This window comes from Aotus nancymaae, unplaced genomic scaffold, assembly GCF_030222135.1.
Source record: "Aotus nancymaae isolate 86718 unplaced genomic scaffold, 86718_ANA_hifiasm-v0.15.2.pri h1tg000020l, whole genome shotgun sequence".
NCBI classification, from domain to species: domain Eukaryota; kingdom Metazoa; phylum Chordata; class Mammalia; order Primates; family Aotidae; genus Aotus; species Aotus nancymaae.
This window is the reverse complement of record NW_026988432.1, coordinates 59127149-59142917: the sequence shown is the minus strand read 5'-3', so window position 1 is coordinate 59142917 and position 15769 is coordinate 59127149. Positions and strand designations below refer to the sequence as shown.

The following is a 15769-nucleotide window of genomic DNA, read 5'->3' as shown; positions in this document are numbered from 1 at the left end:
TGAGCAGAGATGGCACCATTGCACTCATCTGGGCAACAGCGTGACAGTCTCAAGAAGAAAAAGAAAAAAAAGAATGTATATTCATTTTGTCAGTCAATCCATTTGGTAAAATACCCATCTGCATAGACTTATTTATACGACAGAAATGGTATGTAACTTTAAAAAATACTTATGAAACAATAAAATCCTGATACTTATGAAACAATAAAATTCTGATATTATTTTAATTAACCAGAAGAGTACATTAAGAAGAATTTCAGACCCTCAAACTTTTGTTTTAATGTATTAAAGGCTTTTTATAATTTTAAAATTTTTGATAAGTATATTCTGTTGTATACAGTATATTCAAGTTACACTCATGGTCCCTTAAGGACACAAAAATAGATAAAATGATCCTTTTGTTTTGCATCATATTATAGCAGGCTGGTAGAACAGAAAGAAAATCCTTCTGTTGTCGGTTCCTCTGACTCTGGCTTTAAATCATAATTCAATCTCACTTTGCTTCCAAAGTGACTAGAGCCATGATACTTTGGTGTGAGAAAGACATAAGGATTTAATTTCCTCTTTTAAACTCCATTTGGGTTAAAGTCTATTTAAAGTAACACTCCGATCAAACCCAATCAAAGCAAAATAAAACAAAAAAGCTATCAAAACAAGTTGATGAGTTGAAGCATTGGACTTAAGAAATATGTTATTTCTAAAATAACAATAGGCCGGACACAGTGGCTCATGCCTGTAATCCCAGCACTTTGGGAGGCCAAGGGGGGGCTTATCACCTGAGGTCAGGAGTTTGAGACCAGCCTGGCCAACATGGCGGAACTCTGTCTCTACCAAAAAATACAAAAATTAGCTGGGTGTGGTGGCGCAAACCTGTAGTCCCAGCTACTTGGGTGGATGAGGCAGGAGAATCGCTTAAACTCTGAAGGCAGAAGTTGCAGCGAGCTGAGATTGCGCCATTGCACTCCAGCCTGGGTGACAGAGCAGGACTCCATCTCAAAACAAAACAAAACAAAAAAACATAAAATAAAATAACAATAAATCTTAGGTCCAAATACACTGAGTTTCTATACTAGAGTATCTCATAGAATAGACCAAGCCATATAAACTGAAGAGAATAAGGGATTGCCCCAAATCACACAGCCAAATTCTGGCCACGGGAGACCTCCAGACCTGCTGGTTTTCACTTTCTAAGCCTCGAGATCTTTTCATTACCATGTGCCTGCCTCCTTTTATATTGTCTGTATTAGGTCTAATATAGAAAAAAGCCTCATGAGAAAATTTGTACTTTCTCTTACCTGTCTGCCTCCTTTTATGCCTAGATATTGAAAAAAACATTGACATTTAAGAAACTTAATGCTAGGAGCTAGCATGGGCCTACATACATAATTATCTGTGAGGCCAATGCTAGCTCCTAGCTAATAGAAGATGTGTCGTGGAGAGAGCAATGAATAGGGCCCAGGGACTTTCATCATCCTTTCTAATTTATCTTAAAGTCTTCACTAGGTTTATTTCTACAGAGGATTATATTTTTAAGCTCTTAAACACTTTAAAATTCCAGACACATTTAGTAGTGTGCTAGTAAGATCATCATATAATTTTTCTGTTTAATTGTTTTAGAAAATAAATTTTGGAAAAATACAGAAAAAATGAAAGAAAAAATAGTTAATGATAATGCTTTGCAATATTTTCCTGTAAGACACTTTATTATTATTATTCATATTACTATTTATTATTCAAATTCCATTTTGTTCAGGTAAAAAAACAAAGGCACAGAGAAGTTAAGTAATTTGCTTAAAGTTACATAATTAGTTAATGAAAGAGATTGGACTGAGCTGGGCACCGTGGCTCAGGCCTATAATCCCAGCACTTTGGGAGGCTGAGGTGGGCGGATCACTTGAGGTTTGGGGTTTGAGACCGGCCTGGCCAACATAGTAAAACTCCATCTCTACTAAAAAAAGCCTGTATATATACAAACTATATATATATATATACACACACACAAATTAGCCAGGCATGGTGATGACTGCCTGTAATCCCACCTACTTGGGAGGCTGAGGCATGATAATCACTTAAACCTGAGAGGCAGATGTTGCAGTGAGCTGAGATCACACCACTGCACTTTAGTCTGGGTGACAGAGAGAGACTTCTTCTCAAATAAAAATAAAAAAATTAAAAAAATTGAGATCGAAAGAGATCAGACTGAGATATGGGTCTTCCCGGAGCTGACTTTTTGGACCTGTGAACGGTGCCATCCTACAGGACCAAGAGACCTGGGGTTCGTTTAACGCTCTGCTGTCACCCCCTTGAAGTTCATAATCACTTTATCTTTGGCCTTGTGTTTTATACATGGAGTCCAAAGGTACTATGGCACATGCACACGATCAGAGTGGCTGTGCAGACTCAGGCTCCCGGGGCACAGTGGGGAGTGGGCAGTGTGAGCACCAGGCAGCAGGTTTGGTCTTCAGGTGTGCACATGAGCACCTGGGGCAGTCTGTGGCACCATGGTGTTTCAAGGTGATGGCAGAGACCAGAACCTAGGGCCAGATGGGAATTAGCAATGGTGGTGGCACTAGCAGCAGTAGCACTGGTGATGGGTCCCATGGCTGCAGAGGAGAGAAGGGGCTCAGTGTGGAGGCAGCACAGGGACACACAGTGTGGGGCCAGCTTGTCCGGCCTCCCCTAGAACTCAGCTCTGTGGGATCTGCACAAATATTAACTTCTGGCCTGGGCATGGGGACAGGAACTGCTGGCAATAGGACAGTATACTTTGTCAGTAAAATATTATAAAATAAAAGTGTACAGGTAGACACTGCAATAAAGCACATAAGGCAGTTATTAGAATTCTTCGAGGTTCGAATCTGTGGTTTTGAGGCTTAGAATTAGAAATTAAATTTAAAGATTGTAGCATTTGATGGAAAAGAACATTTTCACATGAAACTTTGGATAAGCTTATTATTAACAAGGAAGACAGTTTTAAAATTATCACTTATAATTGAAGGTACAGTAGTAGAATACATAAACATCCTGAATTATATACAAATCACAAAACCACGTGCAGCTTGTAGTATGTCCTCCACAAAAATTATAAGCCATATTGGTCAAAGCATTAAAATAAAACTGTATAAATTCACTCTTAAAATTAAATTGAGATTTACATGAAACTGATTTGTATGAAGAGTTAAATCTCTTTGGAATAATTGTCCCTTAAGAATCATCAGTTCTAGATTACTAAAATTTATATTTTGAAATAGTTTCTCAGAAAGTTAACCAATATTGTCATAACAGCTCCATTAACAGTTGTATCAGCAGAAAGGTCCTTCTAAAAATATTATGGAAATTCATTCATGAGCTTGCATTTCTAAAGAGTGACTGATGTTGCTTTTAATTATATAGATTTGAAATGAAGTTGCTAAAAGTATACATTTTGATGACTAATAAATGAATTTGCAGAAAAGCAGGCCAGAAATATCTTATTATCAATCAAGGTATCATACTAGTAACATATTATTATTGATTCCATATAAAATTATGGCACCAAAATATGATTTTTTGCAACTGTATTACCCCTATTATATTATTATAAGTAATACAATATTTTTAAAGGAATAAGACATATTTTAGCACCTTTAATTGCACTTTTTCTCTGGTTTTTGAACAAGGGGCCTTAAAATCTAATTTTGCACCAGGCCCTAGCAGGTTACGTGTCTTCCCCCTGATCCCCTTACTTTTGGTCCAGTATTTTTACCAGTGCAAGCATATCAGAATGGCTCAAAGTCCTAAAGACTTCCTCTAGTAGTTAAATCACTTTCAATATATAAAAGGCTAAGGAGAGGGCCGAGCACAGTGGCTCATGCCTGTAATCCCAGCACTTTGGGAGGCCGAGGCGGGCGGATCACAAGGTCAAGAGATCGAGACCATCCTGGCCAACATAGTGAAACCCCATCTCTACTAAAAATACAAAAATTAGCCTGGCGTGGTGGCACACGCCTGTAGTCCCAGCTACTCGGGAGGCTGAGGCAGGAGAATTGCTTGAACCTGGGAGGCAGAGGTTGCAGTGAGCCGAGATTGCACCACTGCACTCCAGCCTGGCACCTGGCAACAGAGCGAGATTCTGTCTCAAAAAAAAAAAAAAGAAAAGAAAAGGCTAAGGAGAGGAATGGAGAGGAGACAAGAAAGAAGTAATAAAACAAAAATAAGTTAATTTGCTTACTTTTTATAAATTTCTAGGAGAACCTCTTTCTCCATCAAAATGGGTGCAAACACTTTGGAGTGGAGAGCGGGCCACACTGACATTTTCACATCTCAACAAAGAAGATGAAGGCCTCTATACAATCCGTGTACGGATGGGAGAATATTATGAACAATATAGTGCTTATGTCTTTGTTCGAGGTAAGTGTCAGCAAAAACCAAAACACCTAACAATATTTAACACAATAAAGCCAAAGCAGTTTTTGATTACAAAACAGTTCAAACATGTTTTGTAATGATGAAAGAGTCATTTGAAAATTCTGGCCAGGTGCAATGGTTCATGCCTGTAATCCCAGCACTTTGGGAGGCCAAGGTGGGAGGATCTCTTGAACCCAGGGATTTGAGACCTACATAGTAACATAAGTGAGAACCCATTTCTACAATTAAAAAAAAAATTAACTGGGCATGATGGCATGCACCTGTGGTCCCAGCTACTTGGGAGGCTGAAGAGGGAGGATCACTTAAGGCCGGGAGATCGTGGCTGCAGTGAGCTATGATTATACCACTGCACTCCAGCCTGGGTGATGAAACGAGAACCTCCTGTCTCAAAAAAAAAAAAAGAAAAAGAAAAAGAAAAAAAGAAAATTATTGCAGATTACATTGAATAAGAATATATTAGTTTCCATTAAAATAGACCTAGGCCCAGTGGCTCATGCCTGTAATCCCAGCACTTTGGGAAGCTGAGACAGGTGGATCACTTGAGCTCAGGAGTTCGAGACCAGCCTGGGCAACACGGTAAAACCCCATTTCTACAAAAAATACAAAAAATTAGCCAGGCATGGTGGTCCGTGCTTGTAGTCTAAGCTACTTGGGAGGCTGGGGTGGGAGGATGAATTGAGCCTGGCAGGCAGAAGTTCCAGTTGGCTGAGATTGTGCCACTGCACTCCAGCCTGGGTAACAGAGTGAGACTGTCTCAAAGCAAAAGAAAAAAAGTAGAACTAGTGTAAAAGGTGAACCCTGAGGGCACCAACTCAAAAGTCACCATTTTCCAGACCATGTTACTATCATTAATATCAGGACTTTCTTCACCTTGTGGGAGCCACTAGTACAGTTGCCTATGGCTGTTCAGGTGGAGATACTAAATCCTAACGATACCAGCCAGCTCAGTTTAAGGAAGCTGCTGCAAAAGAGGGATGTGTGATTTTGGGTGTAAGCCTTTAATATGCATTTCAGAGAGTAAATTTATTATTTTATTTCAGTCCTCTTGGCCTATAACTGAACTTTATAGCCTCTGTTTTGATGAACTAGGAAGAAGGGGGTTTCAACTTAATTCTTGAGACAAACCATAATTGTTGACTTTAGGAGTCTTTCTTTTTTTCAGTAGTGTCTTAAATGGATTGGATATGTAAAAGTGGAATATTATTCCTCCACAGGATCCTAGCACTTTAGAAGACCATTAGCACTTTCAGACTAACAGGGTAGTATTCTGTTTTTTTATGGGACAGTTAGGTACAGTCATAAGAAGAGATCCAGAAGAGGCACAAGAAAACAACGTTTATAACGCTCACAGGTCCTAGAAACAGGAATAGCAGGACCACGTGGAAAAGGGCAGTCAGGAGTCAGAAGGGTCAGGAGGGGCAAAGGAGTGTGCATAGACCAAGGCCTTTTTGGAGTTTCCTTGGGAAAGAAAAGTAGGGCAAGTAAACAGGTTAGGATTGGCTAGTTGAAATAATTTCAGTAAGCTCTAAGTTACAGGTGTGGTCCCTACTTGCCTGGTACCTGGCCCCAGAGATGATTAAGGCAGAGTAACATTGCTTCCTGGGTTCTACAGGCCAGATAAAGGAGGCGTGGCTGAAGTGACTAGTTTGCATATCAGTCACGCTCCCTTCTGGGCCCTAAGAACTGTCTTACCTCAGGAAGGCAGGCAGGCCCTCCTTAGCCAGAAAGTGTCTAAGATGTTAAGGCCTCATAATATAGAGAAAATTAAAAATATTAACAATGCAGGTAGACTTGCTCATTTTTATCTGTCATGCACTAAATAGCATCGTACACTCATAAACATTTTGAGTACTCAACTAGGATCCACAGACTTCCAAAGATCTGTGATTAGAACTATATTTCAATATATAATTAAATTTTTTTGGTAATCACATGCATTTTATTTTATGTGCTTAAATGTATTACTCTCAGAAAGACCTCTATACTTTACCAGTTTCTCAAAGGAGTTGATGGCTCAAAGAATGTTAGGATTCTCATCGTAGCGCAACCTCTTAATTTTAAGATGCAGAAAATGAGGCTCAAAAAAGTACAATAATTTACCAAAAACTTCAGTTAATTAGAAGAAGTGGAACTAGGTTAGAGGTCTTCCAGTGGCTAACCCAGGATTTTAATCAGGATCTAGACTAAGCTGCTGAAAAGAAATAACAAAAGATTTGTTTCTCTCCTGTCTGAGGAGGTTGTATGATCCGGATGCCTCTTCCCAGGTCCCCTCTATGTTGTTATTGCACTGTCCCCTGGGGTACTGTCCCAGGCTCCCATCCCAGCCTATGGGGAAGGGAACGAAAGGTAGTGGAGGGGCAGAGGCCGAATTGCACACATCACTTCTGCTTGGTGCACACTTAGCACATGCACACACTTCACAGTGAGGGGAGCCGAGATGTACCATCTCTTATTAGCCAGCCATGTTTTCTGCTGATGCTCAGGGGTCCTGGTACTAAAAGGAAGCAGGAAGAATGATTACTGGGGACAGTTAGCAGGCCATACCACATCAACATTGAACAATACAAATCAACACTGAATTCTGTCTCAGACCAGCAACTGATAAAGATATCTGAATATCTATAACATCTGAAAAATGTGTCAGGCTTTCTCCGCCACAAAAGCATCATGAAAAAGTCTGTATCGCCAGGGAAGCGAGGAGCTGGCCTTCTGGGTAAATGGCAGTGAGAACTGACACCCTGCAATTAGCAAGTGTGTTTGTTTAGCCAAATCACCAGGATAAACCTAGCTAGACGAGGATGAACTAAGCTAAGTCTTTACTTCCGCTTTCCGTTGTTTTACCAGAGCCAGAGAACATGACTGGCTGTTCAAAAAATCTTGTCATGCTATGGTGCTTCCTTCGTGAACTTTTCCTGGGAACCCTGACATAGTCAAGGGTTCCTCAACATTTCTCAGTGCCCACGCCCAGAATGGTGCCTCTTTGCCAAGTTTAGGCCAGACTTCACATTACTAACTATGGACGGGTCGAAGGTGTTCCAACTTAAAATTTATACTTAAGCCAGCTTTCAAATCCACAAATTAAGGAAATGGAAAGATTCTCAGTTTATCAGAGGATGGTGTGAGAGAATTAAAAAGATAAATGGAAAAGGCAAAACTGGAAAGGTAAATTTCAGCAATCATACTGTGAATTTTACAACTTTTAGAAAAAGACTTCACTTATAAATTTATTTTTAATGATATGTATTAGGTTTCTAAAAACGTGTTTTTGAGATATAATTTACATACCATAAAATTCACTCATGCCAAGTATACAATTTGGTGCTTTTAATATATTTACCAAGTTGGGCAACCATTACCCACACTTCACTTTTAGAAAATTTCTACTGGGTGCAGTGGCTCACACTTGTAATCTCAGCACTTTGGGAGGCCAAGACAGGAGGATCGCTTGAGCCCAGGAGTTTGAGACCAGCCTGGGCAACATAGCAAGACCCCATCTCTACAAAAACTAAAAACAATTGGGTGTGGTGCATGCCTGTAGTCCCAGCTACTTGAAAGGCTGAGGTGGGAGGATTGCTTGAGCCCAGGAGGTCGAGGCTACAATGAATCATGATTGCACCACTGCCTGGGTGATAGAATGAGACCCGACCTCCAGAATAAGAAAGAAAAAAGAGCGAAAAGAAGGAAAGAAAGAAGGTGGGGGGGATGCAAAGGGAGGGGAGGGGAAGGAATGAAGGGAAGGAAAGGGAAGGAGAAGGAGAAGAAGGAGGAGGAGAAGAAGAAGAAGGAGAAAGAGGAGGAGGAGAGGAAAAAGGAATAAGAAGAGAGGGAGGGAGGGAAGGCAAGGCAGGCAGGAAGGGAAGAGGGGAAGGAAGGAAGGAGGGATGGAGGGAGAGAAGGCAGGAAGAAAGGAAGGAATAAAGGGAGAAAGGAAGGAAGAAAGAAAGAAATTTACTCCAAAAAGATTTCTTTTTTTTTTTTTTTTTTTTTTTTTTTTTTTTTTTTTTTGAGGCGGAGTTTCGCTCTTGATACCCAGGCTGGAGTGCAATGGCGCGATCTCGGCTCACCGCAACCTCCGCCTCCTGGGTTCAGGCAATTCTCCTGCCTCAGCCTCCTGAGTAGCTGGGATTACAGGCACGCGCCACCGTGCCCAGCTAATTTTTTGTATTAGTAGAGACGGGGTTTCACCATGTTGACCAGGATGGTCTCGATCTCTTGACCTCGTGATCCACCCGCCTCGGCCTCCCAAAGTGCTGGGATTACAGGCTTGAGCCACCGCGCCCGGCCTCTTTTTTTTTCTTATCTTTTTTTTTTTCTTTTTTTTGAGACAGAGTTTCGCTCTTGTTACCCAGGCTGGAGTGCAATGACGCGATCTCGGCTCACCACAACCTCTGCCTCCTGGGTTCAAGCAATTCTTCTGCCTCAGCCTCCTGAGTAGCTGGGACTACAGGCCTGCGCCACCACGCACAACTAATTTTTTTGTATTTTTAGTAGAGATGGGGTTTCACCGTGTTGACCAGTATGGTCTCGATCTCTTGACCTCGTGATCCACCCGCCTTGGCCTCTCAAAGTGCTGGGATTATAGGCGTGAGCCACCGCACCCGGCCAAAGATTTCTTCTCCCTATTTCCCTCTCCCATACCCAGTCTAGCCTTCTGCAACCACTAATTTACCTTCTATCTCTATAGATTTGGCTTTCTGGACATTTCCAGATCTCTTTGGTTTTTTTATGTCTGTCCTCTTTGGCTTTACATGTTTTGAGGTTCATTCATATAGTAACACATATTGTTCCTTTTTCTTATTAAATCGCATTCCAATGCATGGATATGCATCCTTTGCCTATACGTTCACCCACTGATGGACAGTGGGACTGTTTTCATTCTTTGGTTATTATAAATGACTCTAATATAAACATGTGTATTCATATTTATAGGCCTATATCTTCATTTCTCTTGGATACCTACCTACAAGTGGAATTGCTAGGTCATATGATAAATTTGTGTTTAACTTTGTAAGAAACTGCCAGTGTTTTAAATAATATTTGTTTCTATTTTTTTAACTTTGTATTCATTGAGCTGCATGAGGCCACTTCAGGGCATTGCTTTGGGGCTCTGATATTCTTGCAGCTTAGAAAATACCTTTCATACCAGAATGATCAGTGTATAAAGCACCATATGTCTGCAGAAACACATTGTAAAGAGCTGTACACATTTGGCCAGGGTTTTGTTACATAGATAATATGTGTTCACTGTGAAAAAATAGATCATATAAATTTAAGAAATAAAAAGTAAAGCCATCCATAAGTCTACCACCCACAGATATCCAGTATTATCATTTTATTACATATTCCTTGAGGGTTTGATGTATTCTTTCCTTCTCTTCCTCTATTTCTTTTTTTTCACACACACACACACACACACACACACACACACTCTCTCTCTCTTTCTCATGAAGAGAGAAAGAGACAGAGAAATAATGTGATAAAGAATGTCATAAAAATATCATGAAACAAGAATTGAAAATGGCAACTAAGTATTTGAAAAACTTTTCATTAGTAATCAAATCAATGAAAATTGAAATGAGGCTGGGCACAGAGGCTTACACCTGTAATTCCAACACTTTGGGAGGCCCAGATAGGAGGATCACTTGAGCCCAGGAGTTCAGGACCAGCCTGGGCGACATAGTGAGACCTTATCTCTATAAAAATTTTAAAAAATTAGCTGGGCATAGTGGAGTGTCCCTATAGTCCTAGCTACTTGGGAGGCTGAAGAGGGAGGAGAGCTTGAGCCTGGGAGGTTGAAGCCGCAGTGAGCTGATTGCCTCACTGCAATCCAGCCTGGGCCACAGAGTGAGACCCTGTCTCAAAAAAGAAAAAAGAAAATTGAAATAGATCTTTTTTCCTATCATATTGAAATCCACTGGGGTAAAGGGATGGCGGGACAAGCACTGCTACAGTGGCTGGTGAGTATAAACTGGTTCAGCTTTTCTCAGGGTCTTTGCCACTGGTATCAAAAACAGACATTTCCAACAATTCTAAGAACTAAGTGGACAAAGGTGAAAAAAATGTTTGGGGGAAAATTGGAAGAAATATAGATATTCACCAATATGCAATTTGTAGAATAAAGTATAATAGATGTTCCATGAAACAATGGTATAACACACAGCAACCAAAACCAGTGTCTACCTCCATGTATTGATATGGAAATATATCAAGAAAAAACAGCTTACATGAAACTATATAGTACAATCACTTTGTTTCAAAAATAATCATTTCTGAGTTTGTAAGTGTAGAATAAAAGTCTAGAAAGATTTAGACCAGTATGTTAATAGTAGTTATCTCTGAGTTGTAAAAAAGGGATTTTAACTTTTTTTGATTTTCATATATTTGATATTATATATATATAATAATTTACAATAAAGACTGACAATAGAATTACTTACATTTTGCAAAAAGTTATTAATAGTCTATGTCAGAGGTCAAAATACAAAGAGTTGTGGGCTAATCTTTGATCTAATCATCAAACCTACAAGAGTTTGACCATTTGGAGGGCTGGGATAGGGAAGGGCAGAGGCGTAGAAGAGGATTAATGTTGTCTCAAGGGTACTATAGACCCCACACTGTGTAGCAGCTGCTAGAAGCCAAAAACTGTTTCCTTGCATCACCATTTTCTTTTGTCATCCCAATTATGTTTTGTTTCCCATACTACATTGTAGCTTCTTGAGAACAAGAAGGATTTTTTGTTGTTGTTGTTGTTGAGGCAAGGTCTTGCTCTGTCATGCAGGCTGGAGTGCAGTGGCAGGAACATAGGTCACTGCAGCCTCTACCTCCCAGGCTCAAACAATCCTCCTGCCTCAGCCTCCCAAGTAACTGGAAACAGGCTCACCCTACCACACCTGGCTATTTTTTTTTAAATATAGAGACAGGGTCTCACCATATTGCCCAGGCTGGTCTCGCACTCCTAGGCTCAAGTGATCTACTTGCCTCAACCTCCCAGAAGTGCTGGGATTACAGGCATGACCCACTGCACCCAGCTAGGATCTTTATTTTTTAACTTTTGCAGTTAACACCTAGAAGAATACTGAATGAATGAATGAGTGAATGAATGCCTGAGTAACTTGGAAGATTGTCAAGCCCACCTCAGTTCCAATCAATGCTATACAAATGCTGAACAGTGGCTCCCTGAATGCCTGCTGTCTGCCAGGCTCTGTTACAGTACATTCCTGCCATCATGCATCTATGCAATGGATGCCCAGCTCACTAAACTCTGCAGAGGCTGCTGGTTGTTGTGCTATAGGCCATTAGCAAAAGGACATGGCTAGAGGTTACCAGCTGTCCCCCCGGCAGCTGAGTGGCTTTCTAGCAATGCCTCTTTTGTAACCCAAGCACGTCAGCCTCAGCATCCCCACCTCCTCTGCAGCTCTGCTCTGCCTTTGCCATTAGCATCCCCACTGTCTGCCATCCAGTGCTCTCAAAGCCTGAAAGGAAAGAAGTGTCTCCTCATCAAAATGCTCGTTTCCCAATGAGTGGCATGCGGAGATTCTACATTAAGTTTTAGGCACGATGAATTAGTTACATTCTCCTATAGCACTTCTGCAGGAGATATTTGCCTAGACACTTTCCTGTTGATTCATAGAGCAAGAAACAGAATGTTCAAAACCCAAGTGGCTTGAGCTCTTCACAGATAATGCAAACCTATTAAATGGAGAAGTAGACAAATATTTCTGCCATGTTATCAAATGTCCTTGCAACTCATAAGAGTTACAGAATGTAGATCATAGGAGAAGAAAGTGTTTGTTCGGTTGACATGGGTGCTTTCCCTTGAGTGAGTGGCTCCTGCATGTCTCAGCCTCTTCTACTAACTGTTTATGAAAGTGCTGGTCAAATGCCATGCGGAATTGGCATGTGGCCTCCTCCTCCAGGGACCCTGCCTCGTCTTAATTATTCTCACTTAAAAGGTTACTAACTGAATATTTTATTCCCCCTTTTCTCCCTCCTATAAACAGCCCTGATTCACTAATTTAGCTGTGTCTAAGGGGCCTCGTGGTCAGGGAATCTCATTTCATAAACAGCGATTGTATTCTATTTCTTGTATTATTCCAGACTTTTACTAAACTCAGATAAACTAAACTCAGATGTGAGTATTGCATCGGAGTTCTTTTCCTAAATATCTTCAGCTTGGTAACAACCATTTGATTAAAACAAATGCTTTCTTTTCTCTTTTGAAATGGTAGTGTCTTGCCTTGGGACGGGCAAAGCTCCATGACTCGTATTCTCTTGTGGATGCCTCCAGAAGGGGCATTTGTCCCCCTTGGGAGCCTTTCTTAGTTGTTTCTTAGCAACATTGCACAATCAATGTCATGAGAACTGAATTTCTGGCACAACTGACTTGTCTGAATGCAATCTTCAGCCTCTTCATATTAATTTTCTTTTGGAACATTTTGGGCTGCAAGGGTCATGAGGCAAAGGTCATGGGTTCTTTTCAGAGCACTTTCTATTTTTTAACACAGTGTTCTTCCTGCTGAAGGTAAAAAACACACATTGTTATGTTGATCAACAAATAGCAAGATTTGATGCTTGCTGTGTAGGGGCCAAAGATTGAGCCACTGTGATGATGTGGTAAGAAGCATGTGCACTGAGACCTCAGCCTGCGAAGCTGACAGCATGTCTGAGAGGGTTAATGAATGGGATCCTTGTCTGTCTCCACAGATGCTGATGCAGAGATTGAAGGAGCCCCAGCTGCTCCCTTGGATGTGAAGTGCTTGGAGGCCAACAAAGATTATATCATCATCTCTTGGAAACAGCCAGCTGTCGATGGAGGGAGTCCTATTCTGGGATATTTTATTGATAAGTTAGTGCATCTGTTACAGTTATTTGGTCATAGAGATGCATGCTTGATTTCTCCCATCATTTCTAGGGGAAATCTTTTCTGGCCTTCCTCTCCTCCTCTGTTTCTATTTCTGTATCTCTCTTCGTCTTTCTTTTTTTCTATTTGCCTCTGTCTCCATCTGTCTCTCTCTTTCTGTGTATGTGTATATATGTACATACACACACATACATATAATGGTACATATATATGTGTGTATATGTATATAATGGGTATGTATACCCATTATAGATACGTGTGTGTGTGTGTATTGAGTAAGTACTTAGAAACGCTGATTTCTAATTGAGTGCTTTTACAGCAGTTGGTACCTGATACCTAGGGATGGAGTGGATCACTCCCCAGCAGACAAATGTGACAGCTCATATCATACTGTTACAAAATTCATCTTTGGAATTTAGGTAAATAGGTAGGTAGATATATATATTTTTTTCATTTCTAAGATGGCCTCTGTTAAGTCTCTAGTAGGTCTACAAATCCATAGCATTCTTGCCAAATTAGTGACATGAGCTCCTAGTCAAATTCAAAAAAATTCATCTTTGGAATTTAGGTAAAAATGATGAATTAGATATTTACCTACATTCCAAATATGAATTTTTTGAATTTGGCTACCAGCTCATGTCACTAATTTGGCAAGAATGCTGTGAATTTGTGGACCTCATAGAGGCCACCTTGGAAATGAAACAATTGGAATTCAACATAGTTAATGTCCATATTCCTAATATGTCAATAATTTAAGAATATTTATTTTGGTAATACTACCAAAGTCGTATTTCTATCTCAGGATGTGGTTTCAAATTATGCAAAGAAGTAACAACAAAAAATCAATAGTGCAAATGACGCACTATCTACAAGTTCTTGTCTACATTCTCCAAAAGCTAGAGGCTCTGATATTTATAGTAACTGGGCTTTACACATTAATTATGACATGAGTTTGGACAATATAGACAGTAAATTTAGATTACTGGCCTAAATAACATTGTTCTCTAACTTGGTTTCTATTCAGATCATTGCTCCAATTCTCTTTTCATTTTTGAGTAATGAAATCTCATTGTAGAAATCACTAGGGATGGATAATCTGGGTCATATTAGCACAATGGGTTTGCACCAAGGGTGTACTGAACCTCACAGTACGTAAATATATGTGATTGTGCTCAGAACTATTTCTAAGAAATATTTCTGATAAATCATATACTATTTAACCCTATATGTGAAATAATGCTTTCATAACATTTCATCATTTAGTAGTGATGGATTGTGAAGGTTTAGATATATTCTTTTTTGTGCTTTATTGTCTTTGGCACATTTCCAAGAGATTTTTAAACTTTGATCAGTGAAAGCCTGGGGTCAATATGTACATTTTGTCCTCCTCTGGTCTTAGTTGTAATGAAGATACCCACCTTGAGGCCATTATATATTAGACATTTATTGTGTGCATGGCACTGTTCTAAACACTGCATATATTAACCACTAACCCATAACTACCTTTTAAGGTCAGTACTGTTATTTCAAGTAGGAAATGAATATCAGCCAAAGACCACATGTCAGTGAGGAAGCACTAGCTCACCTAAGATCACGCAGTTAATAAGTGGCAGAGCTAGAATTCAGATGTGAGCTTGGCTGTAGGTTTCTGCTCCAACATGCTGTGAAAGTGTCAGAAGTGGTGGCTTCCACCTTTCCTTCTGCCCACATGAGCTTAGGAAGCACACTCTAATATCACTGGGTCACCACAGCAGTATCTGCACAGAGAAGAGGCTGAATCTCTGGAGACAGATGTAGTTTGAAGAATTGTCCTGGCCCTCTTAGCTTCTGCCACTGCCCCACCTCCCCAAACCCCTAGCAGCTCCAGAATTTCCACCAAGGAGGATTAGGGGAAATGGATCAAAGGCAGGGATTGAAGACACATTTCATAACACTTTATATAAGGAAAGTGAGTAAATTATCTATTCCACTTTACATAAGGAAATTGTCTATTGTCTGTATCAAAGAGAGGAAGGTGATCATGAGGAGGGGCGATAAACCCCCCACACCAACCACCTTTGTCCTGCCACTGACAACCCACACGCCCCTGAAAATCATATGGGAATTACACATTTTAGACATAGGGCCATATTGGGGAAATGATATGAACTAAAAGTACAGCACTCTGCTCATAAAAAAAAGTAAGAGTTGCTTAATCCTAGTGCTGTCAATTTTAATCACATGTTGAGCCTCTAAAGCTTTGTTGATTAGGCCAACAGCATGATATGAGCTATCACATTTGTCTGCTGGGGAGTGACCCACTCCATCCCCAGGTACCAACTGCTGTAAAAGCACTCAATTAGAAATCAGCATTTCCAAATACCTACTCAATCTGCCCCTGTCAGGCCTGGGCATCTCCCCACCTCTCATTAATCTCATCTGTTAAAGAAACAAACATCTTCACAATAACCTCCTTATCCTTTACACAGGATGGAATGACCATCAAGTGAGAACACATAGTGA

General features: G+C 40.3%; 1 protein-coding gene across 2 annotated transcripts in view; it reads left to right on the top strand.

Annotated features, from left to right (window-relative positions):
- The window catches only part of LOC105713173 (myomesin-1), a 165670-nt gene that overhangs the window by 57041 nt on the left and 92860 nt on the right, over window positions 1-15769 (top strand). For both annotated transcript variants that reach the window (XM_064379368.1, XM_064379369.1), the window contains exons 10-11: window positions 4228-4389; window positions 13111-13252. In XM_064379368.1, coding sequence (XP_064235438.1) covers window positions 4228-4389; window positions 13111-13252 — 304 coding nt within the window. The remainder of the gene's footprint in view (window positions 1-4227; window positions 4390-13110; window positions 13253-15769) is intronic.